Source organism: Astatotilapia calliptera, chromosome 2 (assembly GCF_900246225.1).
Source record: "Astatotilapia calliptera chromosome 2, fAstCal1.2, whole genome shotgun sequence".
NCBI classification, from domain to species: domain Eukaryota; kingdom Metazoa; phylum Chordata; class Actinopteri; order Cichliformes; family Cichlidae; genus Astatotilapia; species Astatotilapia calliptera.
The window spans coordinates 470423-485843 of record NC_039303.1 but is presented as its reverse complement, the minus strand read 5'-3'; the positions used below and the strand labels follow the sequence as shown (position 1 = coordinate 485843).

General features: G+C 37.3%; 1 protein-coding gene across 1 annotated transcript; it reads left to right on the top strand.

The window, feature by feature from the left end:
* The first annotated feature begins 4714 nt into the window (after positions 1 to 4714).
* LOC113009377 (uncharacterized) lies at positions 4715 to 6340 on the top strand. Its single transcript, XM_026147642.1, has 4 exons — positions 4715 to 4748; positions 4919 to 5257; positions 5345 to 5683; positions 6246 to 6340. Exons 1-4 carry the CDS (start codon positions 4715 to 4717, stop codon positions 6332 to 6334), a joined length of 801 nt encoding a protein of 266 aa, XP_026003427.1. The 3' UTR covers positions 6335 to 6340.
* Positions 6341 to 15421: the final 9081 nt, after the last annotated feature.

The window sequence follows — 15421 nt, the reverse complement described above, 5'->3', positions numbered from 1 at the left end:
ATGCTCTGCTTTCTGGAACAATATTAAAGGTGAGAAAACAGTTAGAGTTGACTAAAAGTACTATTATCGTAGCTCTGAAATAAATGTTTTATGAATTACTGGTACTTAAATATAAGTATCTGATTTTTATATATTTATTGTATGCAGTAATTTAAAAATCAGTGGCACAGATACCTTGAATATCTAGTTTAGCTCCATTTCCAAATATTATCTCTCCACATGTGTCCACAGCACAGTAGTAAGTCGCAGCATCAGAGGAGCTGACGTTCTTAGAAAACTGATAAACGCATATTTTCTGTTTGTCCAATCTTTTCTTACATTGATGAGTTCTATTGCCATCAGTGTAGATGATGTTTGGAATAGATTTTTTTTAGATCCAGCTCTGAACCAGAAAACATTATGTCTTGAACATGTGTTTTTGTCAGAATTTGTCAAAACTGAACACTGTAGAGTTGCTGTGTCTCCTGGACGGAGTGGATCTGATTCTATCGACTGCTTACAACAATATAGTTTGATGTCCTTTCAGTGTTCCCTGTGTAATAAAAAGAAATTATTCAAAACATTCTCAGAGGCATTTAATAATTTTGTAAAAGTTGGTCAGTTTATTACCTTTTACTAACAAATATGTCCCACTCCATTCAAGTTTAATCCAGGTGTCTATTCCACAGTGATACATTCCCTCATCCTCTTGGGCTACATTCCAAATGGTCAGGTTGCTAAAATATTTACTATTTTGTGCAGAAATTCTTCACTCAAGAAATTCTGAAGAAGGTTTTGTAGTTCCATAAAGTGACACTAATAATTTAAGAGTATTCCCGACTCTCTGCTTCATTACCTTCACTATCATTCCCTTCCGTACTACCCTCACTCCTCTTTTTCCTCTTCCTTTCACTAGCTCTGCGCCTCTTCCCCCCCTTTCCAACTTTTCCCCACTCATTCTCTTCCTCTTCACTTCCATCCATACTCTTCCACTCACTCCACCCGCCCTCCATCGGTGCCAACCCTGGTCTATGAGAAGAAGTCTGCAGGAGACCGTCACCGGACCTGTACAGGCCTTCGTCGGACTCTCCTACTTACCTCACTCACACACCAAACCACCAACCAAACACACCTTATACCCAAATCCACACTAATAGTGATGTGACGTTCTGTATCGAGGCTTCAAAGCGTGTGTCGAGTAATGGAGGGGGCGTTTCTGCGATGCGCGTATCGAGGCTTGCTTCATTTATGGGAGGAGCTGAAAATGATGACGTCCGAAGCCTCGCTGCCCGGCTGTACCACGTGACTGGTTCATGAAGTGGTTCGAACTTTGCCGCGAGATATGACAGCGATATAAACCCCTCAGACTTCATTCAAAATGTGGGTGTTTGATGGAGAGTTGCGGTTAGTGAGAGTTTGGAGACCGTATGGAGGTTTATGAGAGTGAGGAGAGAAAGTCAGGAGAGAATGGGGCCAGCTAAGAAGAGGAGGATGTCCTCCCATGTGAGGGAACAACAATATTATACAACTGTAATAAGTTACGTGTGTGATATTTATATTTGTGCTTTGTTTTTATTTTCTTTCCTCAGGAGAACAATCTCAAATAGATGAAGACCTGGTCAGCATGGTGATTGAGGACTCACAGCCATTTAGCATTGTGGAGGACAAAGGATTCAAAAGATTTGTTAAATCGTTAAATCTTAGCTATGTTCTCTCCACTAAAAAGGTCATAAAAGCAGTGAAAATTTAGTTTTTACAGAATAAAATGTGAACAGGCAGGACTGAGGCCTCAGTGTGTAGCTGTCCATACCTCAACGTTACAAAAGCACAACCACTGTCCACACCACAACCACACCTCACTTCACAGTAAATGATCATTTCCATTTCAAGCATTTCCAAATAATAATTTTCCACACTGCCAGTATAAATATACACAGTATACTGCATCACTACAATATACATGTTTTACACACTCCTTTTGTTGTTGACATTTACAGGCTGTGTGCAAAATGCCACACTCTTCAAATGCCAACTAATATTTTTACGTCCAGTAGGTGTCCTACTAGAGCAAATGAAGCTTCAAGACACTTTGCGCTGGAGTGAACCAATTGGATGAAAAGCTTCAGTGCTTCATGAAGCTTCATCTGCCCATCACTACACACTAACTACAACAGCCACGCTGCACACTTCCACTCTCAAACTGAGACACAGAACAACCTCTCCCTCACGCTCTCTCCACCTATTGGTCCTGACCGTCCGAACGAGCAGCTCACCTCGAGTCCATGTTTTCCCCCTCCCTTTACTGTTTATATTTTTTCCAGCACAGTTGATGTGAAGTGCCCACAATTTTTTTGTGCATGTACATTTACTAACAATGGCTATTCTATTCTATTCTATTCTATTCTATTCTATTCTATTCTATGTTTTGTTGTGAGAACTAGAGTAAAGTAAACTCTGAAAAGTTGCTATATCTCCTGAACAGACAGGATTTCATTCTGTCAGCTGTTGGATAGTGTAGTTTGATGTCCTCTGATTCTTCCCTATGTAATAGAAAACACAAAGTCATTCTTTAAAACAGGTATGCATTCCTTAGTGTCTTGGATTGCCAGACTAAAAGTCATGTAATGTAAATGTAAAGATGTAATGTAATTATCTACATTAAATCTTAAATTTGAAAATTCAGGACCATACTCAGTGCCACTATTAATTTAAGAATATCCCGGTTGCTCTGCTGGTACCACTGCTTGTACTACTACTGCTTGTAGTGTAAAAATGCATTTACATTCTGCAGAGATAGAAACACAAAAAAACCCCAGCTTTTCTCTCTTGTTTATTTATCGCCCACTTTGTGCCAGAAAGAAGAAACTAGCCGATGTCGCGGTAAACAACAGCAGCACGTTTAAGCTTGATCAGCTGTTGTTAGAATTTATTTAATATTAATTTCTAGTATCAGCTGATGTTTGCTGGAGCCACAGCTGTAAAGCTGCTGGTCATGATGTCGGTTTGGATATGTGGTGAGAGGGAAACATGAAGATGAAACCAGGAGATGTCCTTACTGAATCATCAGAGCTGAACAGGTGATGGAGAAACAGGTTTACCTTTTAGGTGACATGGATGAGTTGAAGTTATGAACTGTTTCTGAGAGACAAATAACACCAGGATCCTTTTCTAAGTAGCTGACAGCTGGCAACTGTGCAGGGGCGGGTCTAGCAAAGTTATGCCAGGGGGGCATGTAGGGCATTAACAGGGAGAGGGGGGCACAAAGACATACTTTCTTATTCTCATTTATAATGTCTCGCTGTTATTAAATAATTATCTGAAGCTTACAACCAAAGTTTTTATCTGATGTAAAATGTATAGAAATCATACATATACCAACAAGACTGTGCATCACTGTCAACAGCGTTTGTTTTCATTCAAAGGCTTTATGGCTTTAATACCTGGTGGGCCGGTCTCTATTCACAATGCCCGGGCTGATTTCTTTTCCCAGTCCAGCCCGGGCACGACACGCAGTGAATTAATCTGAGAAGGTGCATCAAAAAATAAACGGCAGTGCCAGCGGTGCACATCGCAGATTAGCTCGCATACACACATTAGTTGTGCCGCTTCTTAATGACGGTATCTTAACTAACAACCCTAACAATCAGATTCAACTTGTAATTGGCTAAAAATAACTTGGCCTACCGATGAGAGGGACGTTGCTAGCTTTCCACATTCTGAAATTTCAAAAGCTTCAGCAGCTGTCCGCTCAGCACAGCATCAGCACCACGGAAATACACGGATACATCCGTAGACTCGAGACAGAATTCACAATGCGTTTTTGGGACTTTCAGGTGTTTGGACCAATGTTTATGATCAAACCAGAAAGCTTTAATGAGCAGCTGGATTTGTCTCTCATTAACTGCCTGAGTTAATGCCAGTTAATGCGACATCGAAGCAGCTGGAATCCACAGCTGTGCGTGTTCATGGAGCTGCATTTTCACCTGCTGGACATCACTACCTGACAAGTTTAACTTTCTTCAGAACATTGCAGAGGCCTTATTGACAGTATTTGGCTCTACATGTCTGTGTGAGCAGATTCTCTCTCACATGAGTCCTCAGGCAGTCGTCTGAATGGACACTCGGAGACCTGAGTCTCTGAGTGGGAGACCAGAGATCACATTAACATGTGTATCTCTGTATTAACAAACATGCCATATTGGCCCAGTTTATTTTTCTTATCATTGTTGTGAGGAGACCATAAATAGAATGTGCATTTTCTGTTGTACAGTTCATTTGCTGTTATGGATAAAAAGTCTTTTTTTGTTTCAGAATAGCTGATAACGATTCGCTGACAGCTGCCAACATCTGCGAACAAATATAATTCTATAAAGTGGTTCTATATAGTGTGTAACTGTTAATATAACTGTTAATATAGAGCGTTAAATTTATTGCTAATCATATGGCACACTGACTTCTGAGGAAATTTTAGCTGGCACTCGTCATCAGGAAGGTTGCCTACCCCTGATATACAGTGTAGGTTTTAAAATACAGATTATGTTGGAGAATCATCATTCAAAACAAACTGTACAGCCAAGTTTCATTAAAATGGTTTGTAAAACTTTACAGGAAGTGCATTTTCTGTGTCTCAGCCAATCACTGTGATTTACACTTTGTAACCCTTGCTTATCTTGTGACCAAGTCTTCCTTTGAGTGGGAAGACATCAGTTGTGCAAGAGAAGGTTGAGGTACCACAATGATCAGAAGGCTGCTTTCTTTGATTCTTCTAAGTACATTGTGTGAGTTTACTTTTTCTGTACTGTGGGATGTAGCATTGTAAATCATATAAGACAAATTGTATAAGGCTCTGTAATATTTTAAACTGCATGATGATTATACATATTTTTAAGTATTTTGTCCTGTCATGTTCTAACTGCTACTGTTGGTTTCTTTTCTTCAGCTTTGATTGAAATGAGAGAGATTCCTCAGCAGATGTCTTTACATGAGGCTAAACTTGGAGATGATGTGAATCTGACATGTGTGAAAAATAATGCAGAGTTTTCTTACTGGTATAAGTTGAATTTTGGATACTTGCTTGAAACAGTTGCTAAAGGAACTTATGGAAGAATATCCCTCAGTGGACAATTTAACAACTCAAGATTCAGTGCCACAAAAGTAGGTCATGTGTATTCTCTTATCATAAGAAATGTAAGCAAAGAAGATGAAGCAACTTACCTCTGTCATGCAGGATCGGTATATGAACCAGAATTTATAAATGGCACAATTTTGGCAGTGAAAGGTAAAGTATATTCATTTTATTGTTTTCTTTCTATATCTGTGTCAAAATCAAACCAAATACAGACATGTATTTTTGTGAATCACACAGATCCTAAAACTCAACTTAAATCTGTAACTGTGAAACAAACTCCAGACATGGAGTCAGTCAAGCTGGGAGATACAATGACTCTGCAGTGTTCGCTCCTCTCCAAGAACGAGAATGACACAGATCAGTGTCCAGATGAAGACAAAGTGCACTGGTTCAAAGGTGGATCAGAATCCCATCCAGGCGTCATTTACCACGGCAGTCTCAGAAATAAAGAGGACGGGAGATGTGACTACAGTCTGTCCAAAACTGTAACAAACTCATCTGATGCTGGGACGTACTACTGTGCTGTTGTCACATGCAGTGAGATCCTGTTTGGTGAAGGAACAAAAGTGGAGATAGGTATGTATTTAAAGTTTTATTAAAATATTAAATATAAAATAGATATTTTTTTAATTCCTTTGCTCAATTATGTAGAGGTCTGAAATGGTCACACTTTTAAATCAAACATTTTAAATCTTTGTGCTAAAATGTTTTTGTACAAGTTATTCTCAGTAGTGGTATTGTTTTTGTGCTTCAGAGAATCATTTGACAGGACAATAAAAATAAATTACAATATCTCATTCTTATTTTATGCATTAATGTAAGTGTAATATTTAATTTGCTACTGTTACGTGTGGACTTGGAAATGGCACACAATTCTTAAACTTCAAAGCCTGAAAAAAAGGTTTAATACATTTAAAACTAAAGATTTGACCGTCCCAGAATTAATTTCTTAATTCTTTCCACATTCTTCAGTAAGTATTTCATGACTCACAGAGACGGACTTAAAATGTTATTAACAAGTGAAATGCACTTTTGGTAAAATTATTCAGTGTTTCTTTCATGACATTTGAAAATATTTGTTGTTTGCAAACTATAAATGAGAATCAAAGAATTGAGTACACTTTTTTTCTGATTTTAGGACAAAAGTGGGACCCAGTTGTCATTGTGCTCGGGATACTGTTGGCTCTCTGTGTGATTGTGATTGTAGTTCTTAGTTTCTCTCGATAAACTGAAGATTTTTCTTTCTTTGCTTTCTTAAATTTAGAACATGCAGGATTTTTGGTCCCAGAATATCAAAGAAAACATTGCAGACAACAAAGTTTAATCCAAGGGCTGTTGCATTGAATTAATAAAATTGACTGTGAAATTATTCCCACTTATTCCTCATACTAATATTGACACGCTTCATTAATGAAAGCATAAAAAAAAATTCCATGTTATAGCATAATACGTCTGGTGGACTGGTTTTTGTATACTCACAAACTATATGTAGCATAACATCTGTAACATACAACTCTAGAAAGCGCCTTGAATTAACTGTTGTTTTGATTTGGCACTATACAATTTTCAATTAGAATTGAATTGATTTCAATTAATTTGTTCATAAAAAAGTTATTCTATGCTATATTCTGTGTCATAACAATTGATACATCTCGCTTGATGAATAAAGTCTATCCAAATTCTAAAAGTCTACCTGTCTGTTCTTGTCAAACAACACTGTATTTGCACCCCGCAAAGTGAATAGCACTATTACCTTTATTTTTGTGTATTGTTATTGTACTTTTGCACCAATGTCTGTCTTTATTGTTATTATTGTATATGAAAGATCATGCAACGCTACAAATCAGTTTTCTTCTGCCATTTTGAACACCAATCCGTACTATCACTCCTTACTCACTGCTTACTCGTCTAACACGTTAAATTTTTGTATTTTATTTATAACAAGTCAGCAAAAATTTCAAGCAAACCTTTTTTTAATTTGTCATTATGGGGGTGCTGTGTGTAGAATTTTGATGTGAAAAATTGATTTAATTCATTTTGGAATGAGACGAAAATAACAAGTAAAGCACTGTGAATTCTTTCTGAATGCATTGTATACAATTATAAACAGTCAAGTCGAGTTTTATTGTCAACCCAGCTATATACACTCAAGTATACAGTGGGACAAAATATCATCCTTCTGGATCAAAGGTGCAAACTGTAAAAATAAAATAAAAAAAATCAAATATAGATATATATACAGCTACACAGAAAAAAGATCAACTAAGAATAAGCACAACAGTATTGTACTTGAATAGAAACAGAGAAAGAACAGAAAGGAATGAGAATGAAAATAAATAAATACAGCATACACAGCACATACAGGGAGCACAGTGGCGTAGTCATAAGCACTAATGTCTGTGAAGGTTCTCAGTCATCCAGGTCATCGTAGTCAAAGGAGCTTGCAAAGAAAAGCGTCTGGACTTCTTTAAGTTACTTGAAGACGTTTCACCTCTCATTCGAGAAGCTTCTTCAGTTCTAAGGTCAAATGGTGGAGAGTCCCAGATATAAACCTAGTGGGAGTTTCCCCCCACAGAGGGACAAAAGGACCCCCTGATGATCCTCTAATCGCCTGAGCCAAGGTGTAAACTGGGTGCCAGGTTTCACCATGAGCTCACCCGAAACCCTGGCTGATTGGGACTCACACCCAGTTTCAAAATCCTGTTTGATGAAAAAACTGAAATTGGAATTAATATATTTTTAAATTCTTATTTTTATCTTTGTTTATCTGTACTGATTACTGCTGTATTGATTTCTGTGAATAGAAGTCTTCACATGGTAGGTTCAGGCTTTTAAAGGTTATTTGAGTTAGGTTAAGCTTAAGCATTTCAGGCTCACAGCCTTACAAAGTAGTTCTTCAATTTACAGACTACAGTTTTTTGGTTGTTTCATATGCGCCTTTTTGCTTCCTCTGTCAGCTTTGGTCTGTTTTTTCTCTGTACTTTTCTTTGTTTGCGTTTTCTCCTCATTTCCTGTGGTGGCACATAGAGGCACCTGCTTTTTAGCTGCTTACATTGTCACAGTTTAGATGGTGATTGTTGTTGCTGTTGTTGTCACAGATAATGTGTGGTTGATTACAGTTATCAACTTTCTCTGCTAACTCAGACTTTCTATTTCAGGCTCTGTCCACATAAATAGGGGCATCTGCCACATCATTTAATTCTTGTCATTTTTAAAAGAAATTTAGTAGTATTAGAACCAAAAACGTTTATACATTTCTGCATCACCAACTGAATACAAATACATTTCAGGCTTAATGTGACACATACATAAACTTAAACTGGCTGGACACTGAAAACCATGATTTTGAATCAAAGTTGAAAAAAGCTGCTCAGTCTATAATTGAACATGTCTTCTTCTATTTTGCATGAAAAATAAAAGACTGAAAAATAAATTTTGAAGAGAATTTTATTTAACAGACAAGTAAACATGATCAGCAGGTAGTCCAGCTGAAACTCCAGGCATCTAAGTGAACATCACAGGAAGCACAATCGGCCAACAGGCGGTGTTGTCAGCACAATTAATGAGCAACAATTTTTCACAATAAAAGCCTTCAGAAAGCCTCCAATATGTTAAGACAAACACAAACAGGGGTTTGTACACCTTTCTAATCAAAAGACAAGAAGAACTGTCAATGGACAATGACGTCGTATGACGTTAAAGAGGGAAGAGTCAAATTAGCAAAAATTTTTTAGCATAACGTTTTAGCATAAAAAAAAAACCAAGATTTTCTCTCATCTTGCAAGGATATAAGTATAACACAATCAGATTTGCTTCCAACAATTTTTATTTTTTTATCCATTCATCTTCTTCTGCTTATCCGGGTCCGGGTCATGGGGGCAGCAGGCTAAGCAGAGAAGCCCAGACCTCCTTCTTCCCAGCCATAACCTCTAGCCTCTAACATCAAGGTGTTCCCAGGCCAGCCGAGAGATATAATCTCTCCAGCGTGAACATAAACACTGATTATAGTACATAAAGAATTTATGTTTGAAATCACAGAATTCATGATAAAATTCTGTGATTTCAAGCATAGTTTTATATTATTATTGTCACGGTTCTGGGTCCGTCGGACCCAGTAGTTTGAGTTTTATTATGTTTTGGTTTTAGTTTGCATCAGGGATTGTTTTCTTGTTCTCTTGTAGTGTTGATTATGATGATGTTTATTATTTGAGTTTCATGTTTCTGTGGTGTTTAGGATTTGTTCTTCAGTTGTGTCTGCTTAGTATTTGTCTAGCTCCATGTGCCATTTTCTGTCTGTCTCTCTATGTCGAGTTTGTGTCTTAGTGTGATGGTTGCTTGTTCCTGTTTTATTGTGATGGTCTGCGTCTCATGTGAGTGTGTTCAGTTTTACCTTTGTCTCGTCTTGTTGATTATTCCCAGCTGTGTCCACCACCTGTGTGTAATTCCCCTGTGATTCTCTGTGTATTTAAGTCATGTCTGCCGTCATTGTAGTTGCTGGTCCGTCTGTGTTTCCACCCTGCTTCATCTGTGTGTTTCCCTGCAGTCTACCATCATCTGTTTCCGCCCGCTCTCATTCATGTCCAGGTTCGTGTTCTATAGTTAGTTTGTTCCCAGTTTAGTTTAGTCATTGCTCCGTTCGCCGTTTGTCCATTTCCTTTTTGTGTTTAATAAACCACCCTCACACCCATACAAGTGCCTGCGTTTGGATCCTCCTTTATTTTCCACACGGCTCATCTCACTCGCCGTGACAATTATAGTCTCTATGCAGGTATTTTAATTTTTTTCAACCTTGAAAGAATAAGTATGTTTAAATACTTTTTCTACATAATATTCACATTCAGAGTCAATACAAGTTTTTAACAGATTTTTTTTCTTTAGGCTGCGCTTGGCTCTAACCAGAGATGGACAGAAAAAAACACATTTTATTTTTTGTGCTGGAATGTGCAGAAAATAGGTTTAAATGTTAAACAAATTTCTTCCAGTCAGAGAACGTTGCATATAATTTAATGTTTGCTTGATGTATAAAGTCAAAAGATGAAAACCAATAAAACAAGTTTAAAAAAAAAAAGACTTTTCCATTCGATTACATTTTGTATGATGGATTATAGAAAAAGTAGAATTGGGCTGAAAGATCTATCGCTTTATTACGTATTCAGGTTGTAAATCGTGTTTTTAAAAAGTAACTAAGTAATTAATTACTTTTGAAAATAAGTAATCAGCAAAGTAACGGGATTACTTTTTGAGGGAAGTAATCAGTAATTAGTTACTGATTACTTTTTTCAAGTAACTTGACCAACACTGGTCCTGGACACGTCTTGTTCTCAGAATCGGCGAGAACTGAACACTGTAGAGTTGCTGTGTCTCCTGGACGCAGTGGATTTGATTCTATCAGCTGCTGTACAAAAATATAGTTTGATGTCCTTTCAGTTTTTCCTGGATAATATAAAATGTATTACAAAGACATTCTTCAAAAAATTCTCAGAGATATTTCAAAAGTTTATAAACTCTGATTTGTTTATTACCTTTAACTAACAAATATGTCCCACTCCATTCAAGATCACGCCATGCTGTGGTTCCACAATAATAAATTCCCTCAACCTCTTGGATTGTCTCCAGAACAAAACTGCTTACATTCTGTGCAGAAAATCTTGATTTCAAAAATGCAGAAGACACAGGTTCTGTATCTCAATATAGTGTCATAATTAATTTAAGAGTATCCCCAAGACTCTGCCTGTACCAGTATACTTTACTGCTGATGTCTTTATGTATATCACATTTTAACCATTTTCACTGGAACCAGAGAAAACAACAGTTAAACAACAATTTTAACCTAATATATTTTATATACTACCCTTTAGGGCTAAGCCCCGGGTGTATCAGATGTCTGCCTCCGCCTCTGCTTGCAGGTTCTTTCTATCGACCTTCTGCTGCAGGTGGAAGGCAACAGAAAATCCAAACTGGCCGCACTGATGACCATTTCTCTGCAGTACATTCTCAGTGTCCAGGCTGAAAAAAGCAACATTAGAGGTCTGGAAATGCATAGACATGGGTTATGACAAAATATTTACTTTGCTTTTTTTTAATGCAGTTTTCAAATGACAGTTTTTTTTAAAGTGGAAAATAAGAATGTCTAAATTTGTGTCAGATTTATTTATTTTTTGGTTGTTTCAAAGGTCTCAGGAAGCCCCTGCAGCATCTCATATATTGAGAGATGCTGTTACATTTTATTTGAGGAGGATGGGATGGCATGGTAGAGAGGAGATGGTTGTAACCTCAAGGAAGAAACTGGGAAGTGTTTTTAAAATGTGGAGTTAAATTTGTTAGAAAATGCATTAAAAACGAGTGCAATAAAAATGGCCCACATGGAGAGAAATGGCTGGTGGTTTATTGATTTCACACTGATGTCAAGTAGGCTTCTACAACGTTTCTTTGCCATTGCCATGAAAGATGACATGAGGTAACTGCTCCATTAAAAAACAGGCAGCAACAAACATCTAGACAAAAACCTTTAATGGAATCAATTTTAGTAGCTGACCTTAGAGCAAATAAACAGTAAAAAGTTAAAAAACACTTGCTTCAAAACCTCTGTATTTCCTTTTTATTCAGTCAAAATCTCTTCTTTTATTAGTTACATTTAACTTATATTTCAGTATAGTATATTTAATAGTTTAAAATAATAGTTGTATTGATTTTTTAAATAATACTTGTACAACGTAGAAATATTTAAGTAAAATTACCAATAAGTCACCAGCAGATGGCAACAGAGCATTTGTCACAACTTAGTCAACATGTTGGGCCTGCAGTGACCTCAGCTCAGTCGTCCTTTAAGACAGCAGCAAATAAGAGCAGTCATCATTACTGTTATACACTCATTTTACTCAATAATGAGAGCTAATGTAACAACAGTTTTTATTGTAGTAACATGACTAATTATGGCCTTTTATCCCTATCAAGAAGATAGAAATAAAATATATTTCAAATTTATTTCTAAAATAATTTATACAATTGACCTTAATAACTTAAAAAATTTATAATGAAAAAAAGGCCAAACAAATTTGTGTTCAGTTGAAAAATCAACATTGCAGAGAGCTGGCCGGCTGTCTTATACATATTATGTTGTTGCTTTGAGTGAATTCTGTTGCATCATATCCATATAATACCAGCTTCCTTTTATTAACAAAAAAAAAAAAGAATACAGAGTTTTATTTTCAATCTGTTTGCATTGAGTTCATTTTATGTAAAAAACATAAACAAGTAACTTAGAATAGGTAATTTATCCACAATACTTTAGCTGATGTTTCACAGGCAGTGAGTGGAAAAATCAGCAGTAATGTGGTTGCGTGTTGTGAATCCACAGGGGGTATTTTTTTCTCTCTTGCTTTCTATTTTTAGTTCCTGTGCAGGGGCTAACTTTAAACCTGTTTCCGCAAGGCAACTAAAGTTAAAGCAAATATTTTGTGCACTAGCAACTCGTAGCATATCACGTTAGCACTTGACATGTGATATGACGACTGTTCTGTAAGAATTTCCATTGCAGCAATGTGGTTTCCTTCATAATTTGTTTAGAAAAAGCAATGCACTGCTTAGTCACGCAACATAGTTATGTTGTAAGCCATGTTATGCACAGCATCCACAAACATTAGTATATTAAATAACTGATTAGTGCCTATCTTGAAGTTTTGAGATGCCAACAGACAGGAAGCCATCAGTTCTGCAAATCGCTATCTGATATTATAGTCCCTTAATACTAGCTATATCTTATTCTTATCTCTGGGGTGCCAATTAGTATTTGTCAAAGCTACTAAAATGGCTAATTTGCATGCAAAGCGTCATGTGGCATGTGTACTGCAAGGCCCATTTGCTATGGCATATGTGAGGGAGGGCAGTTGCACGTGTTTTAACTCAAACTATAACATTTCACTAACTTTAATCTAGCTGCATATAGTGTCTATAATTTATCTGGAAGTTGAAGTGAAACACAAATTCTTAACAGAAATAACCCTAACCACCTCCCCTCCAGTTTCCTAATGAGGACGTTGCAGGTTTGGTAAATGTGGCTGTTATCAGTGGCCACGACTGGAGGGTCAGAGCACCAGTGCTAAAGAACACATTGCACACAACAGGAAAACACAGCTGGTACCTGACAACATCATACAGAGTTCAAAGGTTAAGCTATCATTTCTGAGCCATTCAGTTGGTTCCAAATTCATACTGATTATATGAGTTTCCTTTACTCAGTATGAATTGGGTTAAAGGCTTTTGCTTTTCAAAACCAAGACTCTCAAAGCATAGAGTATGTTGTACATATTATGAAGCCTGTTGTGGTAAATGAACTAAACTTGAACAGTGTTTAAAAATCAAAGGTTGTTCACTTTTAACCAAACTGTGGTTGGTGGGTCTGCAAATATTTTGATCCCCTGACCCACCTCATAAGAAACCAGACAGCAATCATTGTGGTTTCTAATATCTGTCTTCACTTTCTCCCCAATCACACCCAAGTTAACCTGGTGGTCTGCAAACCTCTTCTGACCTTTGATCGATTAAACTTTATATGTCATCACATTTTAACTCTCAAAACCTGACTGAAATTATTTTTATTTCGATCTTTAGCACAGCTGTACTTCTGTGGAGTTTGTGATTGAAAGCAGTTCTTTTTGTACTCCTCTGCATTAATGCATTAATTAAACAATGTCCAGTACAGCAGATCTGAAAACTATCAGGTTAACAGTTACAGCTAAAAATAGCTTGCCGAGGCTTGTTTTCAGTGAGCTACATATCCTGTTGATACCAAAATTCATATGCGTTCTGAGTAAACAGGTTTTGGCGGGGTGTCGGAAGCAGAGAAGTAGCCAGCCACAGCCTGCATCGCACAGTTCAGCCGCCACATGTGGCTTTGCTTGTTCTCTCACAGACGCCGACGTACCTATACCACAGTGCTTTGAAATGAAAGTACAAGAGCCTTGTTGATTTTGTCAAACTGTATCTGCACAGTTGCATGTGCATTGGTCATTGTTAACTAGTTTACATGCATCAAGCGAGAGCAATATTCTCCACACATAAAAGATTCCTGTCTATGCACCTGTCATGCAAAAATTTGTGAATTCTGCAGAGTCCTGATTAAGCAACGATAAAACATTTGCAACATCTGAATGATTCCTTTATCTGTGCAACAGGGTTCACACTCTTCAGAATTGCACCTGTACATGTCATACTGTGGGTTTTTGTTGGGTTACTTAGAGTTTTATGGTAAATGGCCTGTATAGCGCTTTGCTTAGTCCCTATTGACCCCAAAGCACTTTACACTATATTCAGTCATTCACACACACATTCACACACTGGATGTTTCTCATTGTTATCTAAAGATGATTTTTTTATTGTTTCTATGTTTTTGCATTCTGAGTTCTGTTCATATGTCTGTATTCTGCTTTCTACTAACTCATTTTCCAGTATTTATTAGATCGGCCTGCTTTGTGTTGTCTTTTTGTCAAGTCTCTCTGAGATGTTTCCAATTTGAATTACTTCTTAATTCATTTTGTAGTTAAAAGTCTCCTCTGTTTTGCATTTAATTTCACTATGTGTCTTTGTCCTTAATTAGTGTCACGTATATTTATCTGTGCATCAGAATGATTGGAGGCAAATTGTGACCTTACAGGTGACTCACCAGCCTGGTTGCTTAATTGAGTGACTGGGTTCTGTGGTTAATCTACCCACTGTACCTTTCACTTCAGTTGTCCTTCAATGCACATATTAAACAAATATATAGGACTGCTTTCTTCCATTTGCACAATATCTCTAAAATAAGAACATTTCATGTCTCAGAGTCACACTGAAAAACTAGTTCATGCAAATATTACTTCCAGGCTGGACGACTGTAATTCATTATTATCAGGAAGTCCTAAAAACTCCCTGAAAAGCCTTCAGTTAATCCAAAGTGTTGCAGCAAGAGTCCTGACAGGGACTGGAAAGAGAGCAGATTTCTCCTATATTGGCTTCCCTTCATTGGCTCCCCATTAAATCAAGAATTGAATTCAAAATCCTGCTCCTCACATACAAGGTCTTAAATAATCAGGCCCCATCTTATCTTAATGACCTTGTAGTACCATATCACCCTATTAGAGCACTTCGCACTAGAGCACTTTGTAAGTAGACCTCTATGCATTGAATCATACTTGTTATTAATCTCATGCTCTCTTCCACAGCGTGTCTTTTATCCTGTCTTCCTTCTCTTGCCCCAACCAGTCAGAGCAGACAGCCTCCCCTCCCTGAGCCCCGTTCTGCAGGAGGTTTCTTCCTACTGTCCCCAAAGTGCTTGCT